The following is a 20,744-nucleotide window of genomic DNA, read 5'->3' on the forward strand; positions in this document are numbered from 1 at the left end:
AAAAGATATTGTTCAGAAAGACGATCCCTACTTGTATACACTGATTCACAATTGTGTGTGTACACGGTGGAATAAACTTAAAGTTACACTACATGCCTTAGCATATATCCTTATGCCAAAATACCACTCTCCAACCTGGTTGGGCCAACCTACACCTGGGGATGGGGTTAGGGTCAAACCCCATATGGATCCAAAGGTAGCTACATGATATATGGAAGCATTAGAAAAGTTGGTACCTGATAGGGAGGAATGCGCTAATTTGTGTCTTGAATTACGCATATACTTCAGTTGCACTAGTTTTTTTGGTTCTTTGCATGCAACGGAAGATAGAGACAAATTTGATGCTCTCACATGGTGGGAAGCATATGGCGGCATGGGACTTTTGCCAACATTGGCAAAAAAAAGTTCTCTCACAAGTTGTAAATACTTCTTCTGCAGAGAGGTGTTGGAGCACCTACAACTTCATACATAATGTGAGAAGAATCAAACTCAATGAAATTGGGCAGAAAGCTTGGTTTATGTGCATTACAACTTGAGGTTGTTGAGTCATTACTATGATCGGGCTTATGAGGATCCAACATATAAAATTTGGGACAACCACACAGAGGACGATAATTTGGAGGATGGCACTATACATCTTGAAGAACTGGAAGCAGAACTTATGAGAGAGGAAGATGAAGCAACAACCATGCCACCCCCACCATCTAGTAACAGTGCTCGAGTTCCAAGTCTTGCTCCTTTGTTGTTGCTGCCTCCATGTACATCCTCACGTGGAGAGCATGTGCCTTTTGGTTTTGGTTGTGGGACTGTGCAGGAGGAGACTCCTAGAAGACCACCACGACCTGCTTAAAAATTAGACATTATTTGTGGTGGCAAGAGGAAGATGTAGATGATAGATTTACTTGTCTTTTCTAGTTTCTAGTAGTTTTTATAATTGTTGACTCTTTCATATTTATTATGATATTTTTTGTAAACAATATATGACAATTTAAGTTTGAAGTTGGCAATTATAACTCATTGGTAATGAATTATGAATATGATGCTTCATGAAAGTTGAAAGTTTTTTCATTTCATTTCATTTTATAACATTTCACTTCATGTTAGATATTATTTGTTGTAATGGTTACACTTAGCTTACAAGTACAACTTTGGTGATCAATGATGATAAATGCTATATATTGAATTTTGAAAGCTTGAAACTTTAAGATTGATGAATCATGATTCATGAGACTCAATATGTTGTATGTTACTAACTTGTGGACATGGTTGATGAAGATTATAACTTCTAGATGATTGTTGTTATATGATTCAACAGTGTTGCGGGGGAGCGCCCCCCCCCCCCTTCGAACCCGCTCCCGAAGCGTGCTCCGGGCGGGAGCGGCTCGGGAGCGGGTTGGGAAAGCGCTCCCAAAATCGCTCCCAGACGGAAGCGATTTTCGGGAGCGCGCTCTCGTAAAAAAATTTGCGCTCCCTGGTCTGTGAGGGAGCGATTCAGGGAGCGATCGCTCCCGGAGCGTTTTTTAATGCCCGGGAGCGATCGGGGAGCAATCGCTCCCTGATCGCTCTCGGTCATTAAAAAACGCTCCGGGAGCGATTTTAAACGGGCTGGGAGCGGTTCGGCGGAAAAAAAATCCGCCGGACCCGAAATTTATAAAAATTTTAGAATTTTTTTATTTATTTTATAAGCCCAATGGGCCAAAAAAATTTCATTTCAACTTCATTGAGCAAGAGATTGAGAGCTGAGCAAGAGCAAAGGAGCAAGGAGCAAGAGCTGAGGAGCAAGGAGCCAGAGCTGAGGAGCGAGGAGCAAGTGCCAAGGAGCGAGGAGCAAGCCTGCAGAGGTAAGTAACTTAATCATTTAGTTAGTTTAGCTGGTTAGGTAGTTAATTTGGTTAGTTTAATTTACCTGTTTGAGTTTAAAGATCATGTATTTAAATTAAATTAATAAATTAAATGAATTAATCCCAATAAACTAAATTAATTTGCAGATTCAAGACTCAAACCCTACAAACATCAAACACCATGGACCTGGGGATATTTATTGGCATTTTCCTCTTCCTTGTCCCTTTTATGGTTATTATGGTGGTGGAGAGTAGGAAACGGAGGGGGCCTGAAACTGAAGAGGTGGATGAAGAAGCCGGAGGAAGTCAAATGGGTGAAAACCCCAGTGAGGAGGAGGTGGAGGAGGGTGAACATGAGGGTCAAAAAACTAAACAAGACCAAACTCCATTGTGGAAATATGTTCACAGGGCTGAAACAGGGAGAGGGGGTGGAACCACTAAATTTCATTGCCCCCATTGCAACACTGATTACACAGGCTCATACACCCGTGCTAGAAGACACCTCTGCGGGAAAAGGCCATGGGATGGAGACAAACAAATAGGAATCAAAACTTGTGCAGCGGTGTCAACAGCAGATAGAGCCAAATACATAAAGGAAGAGGAGGACGCCCAATACAGAACAAAAAGATCAAGGGGTTTCTTTGAACCAATCTCACCATCACAAAGAACTCCTTCAGCATCCTCCCAAGGCAGTGGATATGGACATGGAGGCACAGGGTCATCATCTTTAAGGCGTAGAACCATATCAGATTTCCTTGATGAGGGGTGCAGGAATGATGTGGATTCAAAAGTTTACAGGTTCCTCTATGCATGTGGGATACCATTCAATGTTCTACGCTCACCTTATTGGCACGAAATAGTTTCTGCCATAAATGATGCCCCTAAAGGATACAAGAGCCCTGGGTATGACAAGGCAAGAATTGTTGGCCTTGATCATGAAAAAGAAAAAATATCACATTCTTTGAATAAAATGACAAGTTCTTGGACTGACAATGGGGTGTCCATTGTATCTGATGGATGGACAAATGTGAAAGGCAAGCCATTGATAAGTGTTCTTGCTGTGTCCCGAAGTGGTCCCATCTTTCTAGCTGCACATGATTACTCAGACAAGTTCAAGACCGCTATCAACATTGCAGAAGCATTGCTTGAAACAATTGAGCGTATTGGCCCATATAATGTCATCCAAGTCATCACTGATAATGCTCCTAATTGTAAGGCAGCGGGAGCAATTATTGAGGATAAATACCCGAACATATTTTGGTTTGGATGTTTGGTTCACACATTGAACCTTCTGTTGCATGATATTGTCAAAAACAAAAATGAACAATACCGATGGATTGGTGATTTGTACAAGAAAGGAAAAAAAATGATAAAATTTATTACAAATCATAGCAATACCCATGGCCTTTTCCGCAGTCACTCGAGATTGGAGTTGCTGAAGATTGCGAGGACTAGATTTGGTAGCTATTACCTCACCTTCAGGCGCCTTTTGAAGGTAAGAGAGGTATTAGCTAGCATGGTATCAAGTCCACATTGGCAGGTGTTAAAGGAAAGGGCTACAAATGTAGCTGACATGGCAGGTTTTGAAACGGTGGAGGAGGCCGCTCTTGATGGGCAGTTTTGGACAACTGTGAGACAGGTATTGGATTTCACCAAGCCAATTTATAACATGATTCAGTTTGCAGATACAGACAAACCAGTGATTGGCGAGGTGTATGAGCAAATGGATACCATGTTGGAGGAAATAAAAGACATTGTTCATAATAAAGATCCCAACTTGTACAAACTGATTCATGATTGTGTGTGTGAACGGTGGAATAGGCTTAACCTTCCACTACATTGCTTGGCGTATATCCTTACGCCAAAATACTACTCAGAATCTTGGTTGGGCAAACCTATAGCAGGGGGTGGTGTTAGGACCAAACCCCATTTAGATCAAGAGGTAACTAGAGGATATCTGGAAGCATTAGAAAAGTTGGTGCCTGACAGGGAGGAATGTGCAGCTGTGCGCCTTGAAATAGGCAGATACTTCAGTGGCAGTGGTTTGTATGGTAACTTCCATGCAATGGACGACAAAGATAAATTTGATTCTCTCACATGGTGGGAAACATATGGCGGCCACGGACTTTTGCCAAAATTGGCAAAAAAAGTTCTTTCACAGGTTGTAAATTCTTCTTCTGCAGAGAGGTGTTGGAGCACCTACAGTTATATACATAATGTGAAAAGAAACAGGCTCAACGAAAACCGAGCAGAAAGCTTGGTTTATGTGCACTACAACTTGAGGTTGTTGAGCCATTACTGTGATCGGGCTAATGAAGATCCCACATATAAAATTTGGGACAATCACCCTGAGGACGACAATTTGGAGGATGGCATTGTACATATGGAAGAACTAGAAGAGGAGCTTGTACGGGATGAAAATGAAGCAGCTGCAGCAGCCATGCCACCTCCACCTCCACCATCCAGTAGCAGTTCTCGGGGCCCGAGTCTTGTTCCATTGCTGTCGCCACCTCCATCGACACCCTCGCGTGGAGGCTCTAGTTCTGGTCGTCGGTCTGTGCGGGAGACTCCTAGAAGACCACCACGACCTACTTATACTCCTGGAGACTCTCGTGGCAAGGGCCACTTGTAGATTTACAGTTTACTTGTCTTTTTTAGTTTCTATTAGACTTTAGTTTTCATAACTGTTGAGTTTTGAGTCCTTGACTCTTGACTCTTGACTCTTTCATATCATTATGACATTATGATATTTTTTGTAAACATTATATCACTGTGACAATGAAAATTTGAAGTTTGAAGTTGGGCCTTGGCAATTATAACTCATTGGTAATGATTGTGAATTATGAATATGATGCTTTGTGAAAGACTAAAGTTGTTTCATTTCATCTCATTATTCATGTTTCATTTTATAAATTTTTAACATTTCATATCATGTTAACAGTTAGAAGTTAGGACTTAGAAATATCTTTGATATTACTTCTTGTAATGGTTAAACTTGGCTTACAAGTACAACTTGTTACTTTGGTGATCAATGATGATAAATGTTATTGAATTTTCAATTCTGAAAGCTTGAAGTTGAAACTTTAATATTGAATTTGATGAATCATGATTTATAAGACTCAACATGTTGCAGTTGTAATATGTATTTTACTAACTTGTGGACATGGTTGATGACGATTATAATTTCTAGATGATTGATGTGATATGGTTCAATGATCAATTTATGTTTTTTTATGTTTTTTATGTCTATTTCATCATTCTACATGTTTTTGTTGACATATATGTATCAAAAATTAAAAAATATAAAAAATATATATATATTTAAAAAATCGCTCCCCGATTCGCTCCCAAACCGGGAGCTTCTGAAAATGGTCGCTCCCGCTCCCGCTTCCGCTCCCGCTCCCCGCTCCCGCTCCCGCTCCCGCTCCCGCTCCCAAGTAACATTGATTCAATCTATGTTTTTTATGTTTTTTATATCTAATTCATCATTCTACGTGTTTTTGTTGACATATATGCATCAAAATATAAAAAATATATATTTTATATAAAAAGCGCCCCGGGATTTGCTCCCAAACCGGGAGCTTCCTAAAATGTCGCTCCCACTCCCAGGTAACCTTGGTTAAAACATGAAGGGACATGAGCTAGTCACTTTGCACTAGACACTTTTCTCTAAAGATCACAGCAGCCACTGTTGAACAGAGGTCAGTTCTTGGGGAACCACGAGTAATGCTAGAAAACATGTGTGCTTCCATAACATGTTCCTAGATAATATCAATCAACCATCTAGAACACTTGTAAGTATCTGCCACTGCTAACAAAGTGCTCAAGATCATGCTCATGCATCATACAGCGTAACAGATGAACTATCATATTGAGCTATTTGGTCTTAGAGGATAGTAATAAAACTCATTTCAAATATAATTTGCAGTCTACAGACTTCTTCAAGCAGAAGATACTATTTGACAAGATTGTCATACAAAATCCAAAATCCTTTAACATCAGATGGATAAATGAACAAGCGCATAGGAAGGTTTGTAATGTGTATCAAATTTCAACCCTTACCAGCTATGCCAATTCAAACTTCCACCAACAACTTTTAGTTTACTTCCACTAAAGTTTAGTTTCATATCTAAAAGAAAAGCAAGATTGTTTTTTCTGGAAAAACAGAGCTAAAATGGAAGGTAGAAGAAGAAAACCTTTCCATCATATTCTTCATCCTTATGATTGACATCGTGTGAACCAGAAGCTATGACCCGAACAGGATTCGCTGCAATTATCAGATTCATGAGGTCAAAGAAGTGGCAACACTTCTCAACTAAGGTGCCCCCTGTATTGGTATTGAACCGGTTCCAATTGTTAACCTGCACAAGAGAAAAGGATAATTCATCAAATTAAGTTGCAAGTATATGAGGAAAAACCACTGTAACATAAAAAAATTCCAAAACAATATCTCTTTAAACAAGTTGAACGTTAAATATTTTATTTTTCCTTTAGCACAAAGGGTATTGATTTTGTATGTTCTAGACTTGTATTTTCCAAATCATAAACAGAACTGGACCAACTAGATTTCATGGCTTGTAGTTTTATACACCTTTACAAGGAATGGAAATCGATGCTCTCTAATTGCTACCATCCGCACTCGCCCAAGCACCTCACTCTTGATCTCCTTGATCAATTTTGCTATGGGTGGCATGTATCTGTATTCCAATCCAACTTGTACTAATATATCAGGTCTTTCCTTAGCTGCTTCTATAACCTGTGCAAGTATAATTTCAAGCATTTGATCAAAACCCAAAAAACAGTATTATGCAATGGTTTCCTCAAATTCACAAGAAACCACACACACACATAGTTTATGACTATGGAATAGAATGTTGTACTCTGTAATTTCTTGTTCTTGCCTACAGCAGGGACATTGAATTGGAATTAAAATCATTGCCCTATTTTGCTGTTAAGATGCTTCATATTGACTCTTATATTACAACCACAAAAGCAATATTTGATCAAGAATTCAAAATCATGAAATGATTGTTCATTAATTTAGCTAAGTTTTAGTACGAATGGATCTGAATTATGCATTTAATATTCTCTTAATTGGTATTATATTCCTTAATAGCTATATTAGTATACCCTATTCTTATTAAATGCATGTGCGTAGTTAAAGGATGAAGAATAATCCTTTTCTTGGTTAGCTTCTATATTGTAGAGTATGAAATCTATTTAAGTGAAGTTAAGAATTATCATCATTTTGAGAATTCCATATTTCTATAAAAGAGCAATTGCTACCAACTTTTGTCTTAGTGAGTCACGGGGATTGAAGGAAAATAATACCTCAAGCTTGTTGTCCAAGAGTGACTCTTCCACCATGAGACTTTTGGAAATTTATTACAAGCTATGTACTCTAAAAACCCATCGTTTTGCCCACGGGGCTTTGGATTGATGGTGAATGGGTGCATTGTTAAGGCACTCCTTGCGATAGGTCACTGGTTCAAATCCCCCGTGGGTACTTAGGTTAGTCTTAACTTAGAAAAAAAAAAAAACCCATCGTTTTGATTGGAATTCTTTTATTTAATATTTCGTTGTAGTGATTGCAACACAATATTGCAAATATTGTTCCAGGGAACACATTACCATCCAAAAAAACATTTATAGGAAATGTCAAGAAAATTATCATGAAATATCCACAAGAATAAACTTGGACCTGAAAAACTTCGAAAAATCTTAGAAATATTGCCTACTAAAAAATTACGGAAAAAGATTGGAGATATAGGGAGAATTATAGATATTAGCAACAACTATTACAATAATGCTCTCTTCCTCTCAGTGTGTCAACATCATGGCCCATGCAAATCAATTCCTTGTTCAAGATTCATCATCCATGGAAGTGATTATAATTATTAGGAATAAAATCACAGAGCAATAAAATCAAAATGAATGCAAAAATAAAATATAGAATGAAACAATACAAAGGAGACACCGATATGCATGGTTCACATGATTTGGGCATCATCTATGGAGAAATAGTCAATCCTTACTTTTATTTATCCAACAAAATGAAGGGATTACAACTTGTTACCCCACAATCTAGCAGGGCCCTAAAGGGGGAAAACCTTTGGGACAACTACTAGACTAAGCGGCAACAATGGAACAATGGCCCACTATCACCAGAACCAAGGTCCCCTTCTCTTTACAGACTTTCACCAATGGGCGGAGTCCTGGTATGATTGTGATCACCTATAATAGATATTCTTGTTTTGAAGGTTCAAGGTGATGAGCAGGCTCAATAAAGGTACAAGGCTTCAAAGAAGCAAACCGCTCTCTAAGAAAAACCCTAGAAAAGAAAGCACAAGACCTAGGGTTTTGAGGTTTCTCGATGGTAATAGGTATTCATGAGGATTTTGGAGGAGACTTATCATGTTTGCAGGATTCTGGCTAGTATATATCTTTTTCAGCTTCAATTATCCCTCTTCCAAAATTGATCGTATGAAATGGTACCTGAATATATATGTTTAGTCTTAGAATGAAAAATTGAGTTCTTTGCAAGATGAATGACACTCTTGCTTTCACTATACAACCTTCTATTCTCCTGCTTCTTTCCCAATTCCTCCACGGACCTCTATAACCAAATAATCTCTTTACTAGCCTCTCTAGCAGCAACATATTATGTTTCTATTGTTGAAAGTGCAACAACCCTTTGCAATTTTGAAATCCAAATTACTATTGTTCCACCTATAGTAAAAACTATACTATGTGGTGCTCCTCCTACTATCTATATCCCCAACCATATTTGAGTCAACATATCCCTATAGAATAGTGATTAAACATCCAAAGCATATATCATGCATAGTAGTACCTTTCAAATACCTAAGAATCCACTTTATTGCCATCCAATGCTCTTTACTTGGATTGTTCGTATGTATGCTCACAATTCCTACTGTGTGTGCAATATTTGGCCTTGCCCACACCATGGCATACATCAAACTACCAATTGGTAATGAATATGGAACCTTGCATATGTATTCTATCTCCTCTTATGTCTTGGGACACATTTCCTTAGTAAATTTGAAATGGTAATCCAAAGGTGTACTAAAAGGGTTTTCATCTTTCATTTTAAATCTTTCCAACTCCTTTTCTATGTACTCAATCTGAGACAATTTCAATTTATGATTTTTCTCGTCTCTTGTTATTCTCATAGCAAGGATTTTGCTTTGCAACATCCAAATCCTTCATAGCAAATGAATTAGTTAATTTTCTTTTGAGTACATTTATATCTTGTGCGTTAGACCCTACAACAAGTATGTCATCTACATACAATAACAGGATAATATAGCTACCATTATCTAGTCTCTTAAAATAAACACAGTGGTCATACTAACATCTACAATAACCTTGTTCTATCATAGACCTATCAAACTTCAAATACCATTGTCTTGGAGTTTACTTTAAGACATACAAGCTCTTCTTTAGTTTGCATACTAAGTTTTCCTTCTCTTTGACCTCGTATCTCCGTGGTTGTTACATATAAATCTCTTCCTCCAAGTCCCCATGGAGAAAAGTTGTCGTTACATCTAAATGCTCAAATTGCAAATCTTCTACTACCACTTAAAATAGTTCTAATTGAAGTCATTTTGACAATAGGATTATTTTTTTATTAAAATTTGTAGTTTTCTTCTATGCAAACAATAACTCTAACCTTGTACCTATTTTTGCCTCCATCTTCTTCCTTCAACCTATAAACCCCCTTATTCTGCAATGCTCTTTTACCTGCAAACAACAAGACCAAGTCTTAAGTCTGGTTATGTACCAAAAAGTCCATTTCTTCTTTCATGCCTTTCTCCCATTTCTTTTTAGTTTCTACTTGCATTAGTTCTTCATATCTTTCCGGTTCACCAAAATCAATCAACAATACATAATACAATGAAGAAGAGTATCATTCAGGGGGTCTATTTAAATTAGTTGATCTTTTAACAACACTTGTAGGAGTTTGAGATACCTGTTACTGTTGTTGTTGTTGAAAATTTTGATTTTCTAACACCTTTGGAATTTTTTCTTTTTTTTGTGATTTCATCAAGCCCTATGTATTGTATTTTCCTTTTCTTGTTTCTTTCTCTACAATTGATCTTTGTAAATGACTTTCTTATTGAATACCACATCTCTCCTAATGATTTTGTGATTTTCATAATCCCATAAGCGATATCCAAAATCAATTACAATTAATACTTGTACATGACCTTCTCATTGAATACCACATCTCTACTCCTAATAATTTTGTGATTTTCATAATCTTATACATGATAGCCAAAATAATTTTCAATTGATCTCTGTACATGACCTTCTCACTGAATACCACATCTTTACTCCTAATGATTTTTGTGATTTTCATAATCCCATAAGCAATAGCCAAAATCATTAACTCCATATCCAATAAAAGTACACTTCTTGGATTTTGCCTCAAGCTTTGTCGTATTTTTTCTATCCATATGGACAAATGCTTCACATCCAAAAGCCTTTAGAAATGATGTAATGTTCCAAATGTAAACTTTGCAGATGCTTAGAAATTTAAGTCGTTAATCCTTTAAACACTTTACACAAATGGAGCCACAAATTTAATGGCCAAAAACTGAAAATATAAACTGCCACTGAAGAATACACAAGATACGCATGCAACAAAACTCAGCTTTATTTTATTAATATGTAATATGTTGATACAAGAAACTGGAAATGGTTGAGATGATGGCCTCAAAAGATCTATAATAATGTTGCAACTGACCTCCAAAATAAACTAAAAATCAATAAGCTGCAACCTGTGAATTCTGAATGAATTTACCAAGGGGAGAGATGAGTACTCGCCCAGTCTCATTGAATCACCTGAGGGTTTGGGTCCTAGGGCTACTGGAGTAGAGAACTAGTTTCTCAAACCTCTCACACAAAGGCACTGCAGAAATCCAAGATATCCCAAATGGTTAGCTCTCCCTCCTTTTAAAGAATGGATGGAACTCTCTCTAGCCTTCTAAAAGCATTTAATTTTATTATTTTATTCCTTTTCTAGAAGCCTCTCCCTTTTTCTTTATTTTAAGTGACTTTTTATTTTCTAAGTCACTTTTCCCCTTTTAATTAATTAAGTGACTAATTAAAGTCACTTTTAATCCATGAAAATGGTAAATTTGCCTTCACGGTTTCTCCAGTCATCGAAGGTCACATTCCACCATCCCATTTTGTAGATCTCTACATTTTGGTTCCAATGAGCTATTACACTAAGGTGTTTCTCCAAAATATCCCACTCCCAACAACACCCTTAGTGCATATAATTAAAATATGTGAAAAATAACTTTGTTTTATGGGAGTCGTCGTAATGCAACGGAACCACGAATGAATTGTGCAAAACTACTCCCAATGGTGAAATACAATAGGTGAGCTCCAATGGATCCCATAAATCTCCTCCAAAATCCTATAGGTCCTTGGATGATACAATATTGCTCCTGTAAACTAGCTTCCATCAACTCCGAAATTCCATACTGACTGCATCATAAAGGAAACTAAAAATGGGGATATTACAAATCCTCCCACCCCAAGATTGCTTGCCCTCGAGCAATCCGCATCTGTCCACTGTAGAGGCATCTATATACCAGGATCCCATACAAACCACTGGTCCACATCCTACCTCCATGCTAACCAAACTTGAATGGATCCCTATGTTGTTTTTCCACGATACTGGAGTCTAGGATAGTCTTAAATGACTAATGCTACCAATCCAAGTATCACAACAAGACTACTTTGCACAACAGAATATATACAACAGTAAATCTACTAGTGCACTCGTACCAGGGATAATGGCCCTCGTACATCCACTAGTACAAGAATACAAGAACAAGATCCATTGACGATTTAATTGATGTAGAGCTCAATCACATCTTCTTCATTGTATCCTGAACACACTAAGGGTCCTTCGTTTTCGTTCTGCAGCACTGCCTCTATCAATGCACCAACTCTTTTAGGCCACTGAAATCGGCTCTCCAATCTTCCCTCTAACTAATCATAAGTCCATCTACAACCAGCACATAGGGTCTTCACGCTCACTAGCTGCTCCTTCGTCCTTGAAGGCCACAACACTTAGAGACTTTTGCCCACTACTGCTCCTCATCTCTTTTCGAACTTCTTCCCTCTAATGCCTTATTACACTGCTCCAATGATGACAAACTTTGGGTAGGAGGGCTGCCACCTATCACTGTCAAATGTCCCTTCTCCAACAATGAATTTGGGATACAAATTGCTCCTCTACGATGTCCTTCTTTAGACCTTCAAAGATCGGTCAATGAGCTCATCAACTCTGCCTCTCCTAACACCTCATTTGATCCAGGTGGATGTTGGTGGCCACCCACCTATTCCATTTGGACCCCCACGACTGTCTCTTTCAGTTTTTCAGTTTCCGTAATTGTAGCACAATTTACTACTTTTAGCAGTTTTTTGGGTCCTGAACTTTCAAAGCTGTTTTGAGGCCCTAAACGACGCTTTTTGGGAAATCTAGGAACAACATGGGTCTATGGACCAATGTTGCTCTTCCCAAAGTTATAGTTCTCGGATAGATCTTTCTAACGAGCTATTGTATGCATCAAATGGAGATCGAGTGCCAAAGTTACAACTCCGGGAAATTGATGTACCAATTTACCCAAACGGGGCCCACAATTTGGCATTTCATCTTCTAGGTTAGGTTTTGGGATGTTAAGGGTTTTCCATTGTTTCTCAACAACAAATAGACCTTCGAGCCTCATTGTAACACAGTTCAGAGGCATGTAGCCGCCACATCTCTTCTCAGAGATAAGCTACCATTGCCCTAACTGGTTTATTTCCATTTCCGTTTGTAAGCATATTTCAATATTTTACATTAATGAAATGAAGTATTATTTCCGCTCCATCTTTGTGTATATGGTTATCTCTGTATTTTGTTGCGTTCCTGTTTAAATCTGAATCATCATTAGTCCTTCAATGATTTGCACTTAGGGCACACTTGGTCAACTCTCTCACTGCCCTCCAACAAGCTACAAATGTCCAATCCCAATGTCCTCTTCTAGGACCTCTACATCCAATAGCAATCAACTATCAACAAGAGGTCACCACTGCAACACTGTTGCTCCCTCTTGTCCTTGATTTTTGTGCTTCTTGAACTCTTATTAGAGCACACCAGCAACCCTAAACTACTGCTCCAAACATGTGTTTCCTTATCCAACTAGGCTGCTCCCTTCGTTGTCCACTTTAGGCTTCTCAAGCACTATTTTAGGCCTTGGAGAAATTTCACAAGACACCCTACATTAAGTTGTCTTCTACAGCAATGAGAAATCGACCCAAACTGAAGGAGAATACCCCTATTCAAGTTGCGGCCTCCTTCTAGTGACTACGACTCAGTGATAAGGGCCAAGGCCCTTACAAGGCCTCACAGCCCTCCAAATACTCCTCCCACACATTGTTGTAGCAGCACTTCTCCTACGGCTTGAACAGAGATACAAATACACATAAAAACAAGCATGGAAAACTCCCTCACTCAGCTCAGACTTGCGGCCCTATCTTGCAAGAGATTCGCTCCACAAATTGTCCAAGAACTCGTCCTCCAAGCTCCTCGTTGGCTGCCTCAGACTCATTGTTTCAGAGGTGGTCATTCTTGATGTGATTGCACTTAGGATGTGAGTGCAATCACATCACCCACTCACCTTTATTTATACTCTCACATGTGGTGTCGTCACACTTTACCTTGGGCACATATTAACCCTAAGCTGACCTGCTTAATGTGCCAAATTAACCACTAGCAATACATAAAAATTAATATCTCATGATAGAGACCTCTGATTTGAGTGATTTTCGCTTCCCCTTTCTCCTCTAAGGGTCCTCTAACACCTCCATGTGTCAAATCACTCAACCTCCTCGTGGTTTTGGCCCAACACCGATGGGTACAAAACCCCAAGCTTGGGTTCCAAGCTCACAAAGAACTTTTGTGGCGCTCCAACCTCCAAACCCCGAACCCTAGGCCTTGGAGTACCTCCCAAACTACCAAATCTCAACACTCCCTCTTAGCAAGGGAGGTACTTCCAAGACTAGGACGTAATTCATCATCATCATTGTCACTGCTCGCTCGCAACACTCACCCAACTTCTGCCATCCATAATTGGAGCAAACCCTATATCATGGACTACGCCTCTCTCAGAAGTGTCACCATCACTAGAAGCCCCCTGTTTTTTCTTCTCCTGAAATTTCTTCCAGTATTTCTATGATTCCCTCTTGCCAGATGTAGAAGCAACCTTGCTCCCCATTGACCACACACTCTTCTTGGGTTGCATAATCTCCCTCTAAACCTGAAAACTCCCTCTAGAACTCAATTCCCTCTGAGCCCCTAGAACCTGGACCTTCTTCTTGGAACCTCTACCTGCTCCTCTGAAACCTGCACCTGCTTTTGTGGAACCTGAACCTGGTTCTACTTCTTCTTCCTCTCATGATCTATAGGCTTTTCTATCAGCCTGTATAGACCATGCTCTCTAACTTCAATCACGACACCTGTAGAGAAAGAGCCTCTAGGCATGAGTCTCTCCTTCCCACTCTAGAACAAGACCTCAACCCCTTCTGCTCGATCGCTAAGACAAACATCACATTGTATCTGGTCACATCACCTAACCTGACTCCATCCTGAATGGCACGACCCCTGATCCTCTGATCTCTTTCCGACTCTTGTTGCCTAACACCATGTGCAATTTTGAGTCCCACTCAGCTAGAGTCTCGAACACCTCTTGTGACCCTATCATATGATTCGATGCACCACTGTCCACGTACCATCCAGACTCATCGATGGCACCCTGCGAGAAATGAGAGATCAAAGCAAAGTCCTCCTTTTCCAACCTCCTGGAGAGATCATCTATCTCAGCAGAAGTGGTGACACATGTGACCTGCTTCCCTTTCTTCTTCTCGCCATCTCCCTTCTTCTTCATCAAACACCTCGTCTAAAAATGACCCATCTCGCCATAGTTGAAACACTTGATCTTACTCAAGTCCTTCATTTGCTTGCCCTTCATTCACGCTGCAAGTGCCACGTCATCATATAAAGCCTTCTTGTTCGGACAAAGATCCTTGTCTCACAACTTTTCCTAAATGAAGTCAACTTTTCCTGAATGAAGTCATCCCATAGCCTATTCCAATCTGGCAGCTTGTCCTTGGCAACGATCCTCTTGATGAACAACTTCCACTCGAGAGTAAACCCCTTCAAGACAATCCTTACCATCTCAGAATCTGCAATAGTCACATCGATGATGGCAAGCTCATCTCGAACTTGAGACAACCTCATCAGATATAAAGTCACCCCTTCACCCTGTATCATCTTGGTGGCCTTCAACTTATCCTCCAATAGCAATACCCGGTTCTCGTTCTTATTCTGGAACAAATTCTAAAGAGCCTCCCACATCTCATGGGTAGTGTTCTTCCCAGACAAATGAGGTATTAAGGAATCCTTGACACCATCTAGGATGATCAACTTCGCCTTCGTATCCAACTCTTCGTACACTTCCAGCTCCTTAGGGTCAGTCAGCTGCTTGATTGCTTTCTTGGCAAAGTCCCAAATCTTGCTCACCATCACAACCAACTTGATCTATTCCTTCCACGAACTATAGTTTGACAATCCTTCCAACTTGTCCTCATACCGGAGACCAACCTGCAACTTCGACATTATATGAGCCCTTCAACAACAATGTGACCAAATCCCTCTTAAATTGTACTTCGTTGTGCATACTCTAATTCATTGGTGCTTCAAAGTAGCTCTGATACCATGTTGTTTTTCCACAATACTGGAGTCTAGGATAGAATCTTAAATCACTAACGCTACCAATCCAAGTATCACAACAAGACTACTTTGCATAGCAGAATAATATACAACAGTAAATCTACTAGTGCACAAAATATACACAATTTTTTACAAATTTTACAACAACCCAACTTCGTTATATTAATCAAACTAATAATACAATAGTCTAGGGCTCTCGTACCAGGGATAATGGCCCTAATACATCCAATAGTACAAGAATATAATAACAAGATACACTGACGATCTAGCTTATGTAGAGCTCAATCAAAGCTTCTTTGTCATATCCTAAAAACACTATGGGTCCTTCGCTTTCATTCTGCAACACTGCCTCTATCAATGCACCGAATCCTTTAGGCCACTTAACTCAACTCTCCAATATTCCCTCTAGTTGATCATAAGTCCATCTACAACCAACACATAGGGTCTTCACGCTCACTAGCTACTCCTTCATCCTTCAAGGCCACAACACTTTGAGACTTTTGCCCACTGCTGCTCCTCAGCTCTTTTGGGATTTCTTCCCTCTAATGCCTTCCTGCACTGCTCCAATGAAGACAAATTTTGGGCAGGAGGGTTGCCACCTATCACTGTCAAATGTCCCTTCTCCAATAATAAACTTGGGCTACAAACTGCTCCTCTATGATGTCCCTATTTAGTTCTTCATAGATCAATCCAATGAGCTCATCAACTCTGCCTCTCCTAACAACGCATTAGTCCTTCAATGATCTGCACTTAGGGCACACTTGCTCCACTCTCTTGCTGCCCTCCAACAACCTACAAATGTCCAACCCAATGTCCACTTCTAAGACCTCTACATCCACTAGCAATCAACCATCAACAAGAGCACCACTGCAACACTACTGCTCCCTCTTGTCCTCGATTTTTGTGCTTCTTGAACTCTGACTAAAGCACACCAGCAACCCACTCTAGGCTTCTCAAGCATTGTTTTAGGCCTTGGAGAAACTTCCCAAGACACCCTACAGTAAGTTGCCTGCTACAGCAATGAGAAATTTGCCCAAACTCAAGGAAAAGACCCCTATGCAAGTTGCGGCCTCCTTCTAGTGACTGTGGCTCGGTGAGAAGGCCTCACAATGCCTCACGACACTCCAAATACTCCTCCCACACGTTGTTGTAGCAACACCTCTCATGCAGCCTGAACAAAGATACAAATAAACATAAAAACAAGCACAAAAAATTCCCTAACTCACCTCAAACCTGCAACCATATCCTACAAGATATTTGCTCCACAAATTGTCCAAGAAGCTCCACAAATTGTCCAAGAACTTGTCCTCCAAGCTCCTTGTTGGCTGTCTCAAACTCATTGTTTCAGAGGTGGTTATTCTTGATGTGATTGCACTTAGGATATAAGTGAAATGCCTCTCCACTCACCTTTATTTATACTCTCACATGTGGTTTCATCACACTTTAACTTGGGCACATATAAACCCTAATTCGACCTACTCAATGTGCCAAATTAACACCAGCAATACATAAAAATTAATATCTCATGATAGAGACCTCCGATTTGAGTGATTTTCACTGCCCCTTTCTCCTCGAAGGGTCCACTAACACCTCCATGTATCAAATCACTCAACCTCTTCATGGTTTTGGCCCCACATTGATGGGTACAAAACCCGAAGTTGGGTTCCAAGCCCACAAAGCACTTTTGTGGCGCTCCAACCTCCAAACCTTGAACCCTAGGGCTTGGAGTACCTCCCAAGCTACCAAATCTCAACACCCTCAATACCTGGATTCCAAAGCCACCCCTGACTCAATCTGTCATCCATAGATCAACCTGGATCCCAATGCCACATAAGTCCTGGGACTTGTGGGTTATGACACCATCTTGACCCTCCATCATTGTCCTTGCCTAAGGGCTCATGTTGTGTTATGCCCTTGGCTAAGAGTATCCTCCTAAGAATCATCCCATGAATAGAGTACTAACTCATCACTTGTCTCCAATCTATCCCCTAAGAGAGATCAAATTCCCAGACACCTGTATGTGGAACTAGTCCCCTCTGCAAATGTTGCTCCATGCTCGAATCCTGTCACTTCATCTAGTCAACCAATAACGAAGACTTTGTCTCTCTCTCTCAAATGGATAAAGGAGGGAAAGCAGTGTCGCAAGCCCTATCTATGTACTCCTGGAGAGGGTTGTTTGAAAACACCACAACTCTACTAGTTGTCACTACATCCATCTGCCCCTCATCAATAGATGGTAGGTCATCCTCCTCCATCATGGGCTCAACATGAGCCTCTAGCTGCCCCTCCATAGATGGCTCCTCATGCATAATATCCTCATCTAACTTATGTGCATCTATTTGATTTGCTTGTTGGATCATCACTAATAGCTCATTATCAGCATCTCCACACAACTGCTCATGCTCCTCAAAGGTGTCCCTATGAAAATCAATAGAAAAAAGAATCCTCACCAGAAGGGTCAGATGGGATCCCCTCCTATTCTACCTCTGTCATCTCCTTTGTGTGACTTGAGCATGAGTGGTTAGGCCCCCAAGGTTCCTTGCAGATGAAGCAAAAACCCCTCCTTCTCAACTCATTCTTGCTACATGTTTGGATCCTTGCATCCTCTTCTTTCCCCCAGCTCACATCTCCATCAATTCTTCCTTGGTCAGCTACCTTCTGAACAACCTCATGTTTTTCTCAACCACCCCTTTGGCTAGCTCATATGCGGCTAGTGCCACAACCTATTCCTTCCTCAATTTGAGAAATCTATAGGGCAATAGTTAGAATTATTTCTCTTATACTTGATAACCTTTTGTGATGTCTTTTTACTTTTTCTTACTTATTAGCTTCTTCTCTTGTTATTATGTTGTTCTTATGATCAAACAACTACCAAAACAAGAAGATCAACAGTATGCAAGAACACAAGATATAGGTTGCAAGAAAGGGCCAAAACCTCTCCACTTGAGATGACAACTCACAAATCTCTTCTCTTCTTTAAAGATTCTTCAATTGACGAATTCCAAGACCTCTAGACCAAGACCAGCACCCTTCCAAGACCAAGTCCAACCTTCTTGATGATGTGCTTCCTTTTCCCGAGTCAAACCAGTCAAATCTCTTCTAGCAACACAACTTTGACCTAATGAGCCTTCCTTCAACCTTCTTTCTGCACTTCTCCAAGTTTGATCTTGCAGTAGGAAAACCCTAACCCTAACCCAACAACAGGAAACCCTAGTCTCCTTCCATCGCACGTGTGAAGAGAGAGAGATAACCCAATCACTTGGTCTTCTTCCTTCGCTAGCCTTTTTCTACTTCTCCTTCGCTTGCTTGATGAGAGAATAAATTATATCCATAAGAGGTTGAGTTCCCTCCTATACATAGGCTTCCAAGGTGGACGAATTACCCCAAATTAGGCCAACTTCTTAGCTAGCAGACCAACTTGGTCTTGGAGGGTATTTTAACATTTTTAAATACAAAAATAATTATTTTTACAAGTTACAATGTACCCGATGGGGTCTTCCTCATATGACAATGACTCTTTTGACTTCTTGACCAGGACAAACCCTAGAAGCACTCAATGGGTGCTTGAATTATAAAATAAAAGACCTTGAGCATGAAACCCATGCTTCAAAAAAATAACAATAATAATTTTTCTTTTATTTTGCAATATACAAGACTCAAAAGTACATTTCATATTTATGAAGACCGAACCTAGTTACACATTTTTCAACACCTCCAAATGGCCAACAAGTTTGACCGCAACTACTTGCCAACGACACCACCTTCAACTAGCAATGACGACAAGATAACTTGCATGTTGACCTTTACCTCCTCAAGGTGATTCTCTCTAATGTTGGTGAAGAAGAATTGACACATTTGAAGGATCAGATCATCATGTCTTAGATCAAGCATGACTACATAAGACATGACTTTGGCCATGATCTCTAGGATCGCGAGCCTTTGACCAAAGGTCAAGCTCTGGTTGTCATGCAAACCCTAATAACACTTCACGGTCAACTGGAAAACCTTCCCCATGATCTCATTATTGTAGGGAGGTAAGGGAGCTGCTATCCTCAAAATCTCACTAAAACAGGGGGCAATTATAGAATTGACTCTTTCACCCGAATGCTCCAAGAATCTGGTTTGTATTAAGGTAAGCATGGTCGGCTTCAGAGTCAAATTCAAACTCCAATGTGATTGATCCACCTTGGAAAGATAGGATTCTAGCCTTTCCAATCTGGGAAGGACATCTTTTGATCTTACAATCTTCAAGTCTAACCCAAGTGCGAAAAGCCAATTCCCCACTTCTTTTTCCTTTAGTAAGTCCATAGGATGCATTTGTTGGAGCATATTATTGATCCGAATTGGATCCATAGAAGACTGTCAAAGAACCATGACTGTGTCAGGGCGGGACAAATCTCTAAAGAAATCCCAAAAATAGCGATCAAAAACACCCTGAACCAGTGGCAATGGCAGCCAACGTGGAACGACGAGGACCTCGGTCAAAGCGCGTTGACCGAGGCCCATGGAGACCGCACAAGAGGTCAAAGTAGCCCCTGGGAACCCCAGATCGAGAAACAGAGGTGGTTTTTGATGCTAATCGTACATCGCTGGACGAACAAGGCCGTGAAGGAAAAGCCCGAGCACTCGGTCGCGTGGGGGAACCGGAGAACCGCGGGCGGAAAAGGAAAAAGTGCTAAAAGTACAAGGCAGGACCTGCGATCTGGAAAACCGGCGGTATCAATCGAGGTGCCCTCAAACAGTAAGAGGTTTTGGACGAGAGCGGAGCGATTCCATACACCGATTGACGCGTGGCAAGCAGAGGTGAGAGAAAACCGCCGTTGATCGCGCGCTATCAGTGGAGCAAGTCAACCACGCAAAACGTGCATATGGTGTCAGATCTGGAGGCCCCATATCGGACGACTGAGATCGCGCCCGATGGAGGAAGCGGAATCGACGAAGGAATACACCACGTTTTAGGAGGATTTGGAATCCGTTTGACCGCCACAGTGGAGGAAGAACTCAGCCACGACGTAACTAAAGAAATGAACCGACGAAGCATGCTGGCATCGTTTAGAGGAGGACAAGTGGCCACTCCCTTAGCATTCATG

General features: G+C 40.4%; 1 protein-coding gene across 5 annotated transcripts in view; it reads right to left on the reverse strand.

Annotated features, from left to right (window-relative positions):
• The window catches only part of LOC149258832 (Oxidoreductase family protein), a 112,453-nt gene that overhangs the window by 22,428 nt on the left and 69,281 nt on the right, over positions 1–20,744 (reverse strand). For 4 of the 5 annotated variants that reach the window (XM_089416507.1, XM_089416485.1, XM_089416489.1 and 1 more), the window contains 2 exons: positions 6,433–6,597; positions 6,038–6,202 (listed from right to left, as the gene is read on the reverse strand). In XM_089416507.1, the coding sequence (XP_089272633.1) occupies positions 6,038–6,202; positions 6,433–6,597 (330 nt within the window). The remainder of the gene's footprint in view (positions 1–6,037; positions 6,203–6,432; positions 6,598–20,744) is intronic. The other variant, XM_089416498.1, reaches the window with a different exon arrangement.

The sequence above is a fragment of the Pinus tabuliformis genome, chromosome 6 (assembly GCF_031772625.1).
Source record: "Pinus tabuliformis cultivar Carrire ecotype Pingquan chromosome 6, CPIR1, whole genome shotgun sequence".
Lineage (NCBI taxonomy): Eukaryota > Viridiplantae > Streptophyta > Pinopsida > Pinales > Pinaceae > Pinus > Pinus tabuliformis.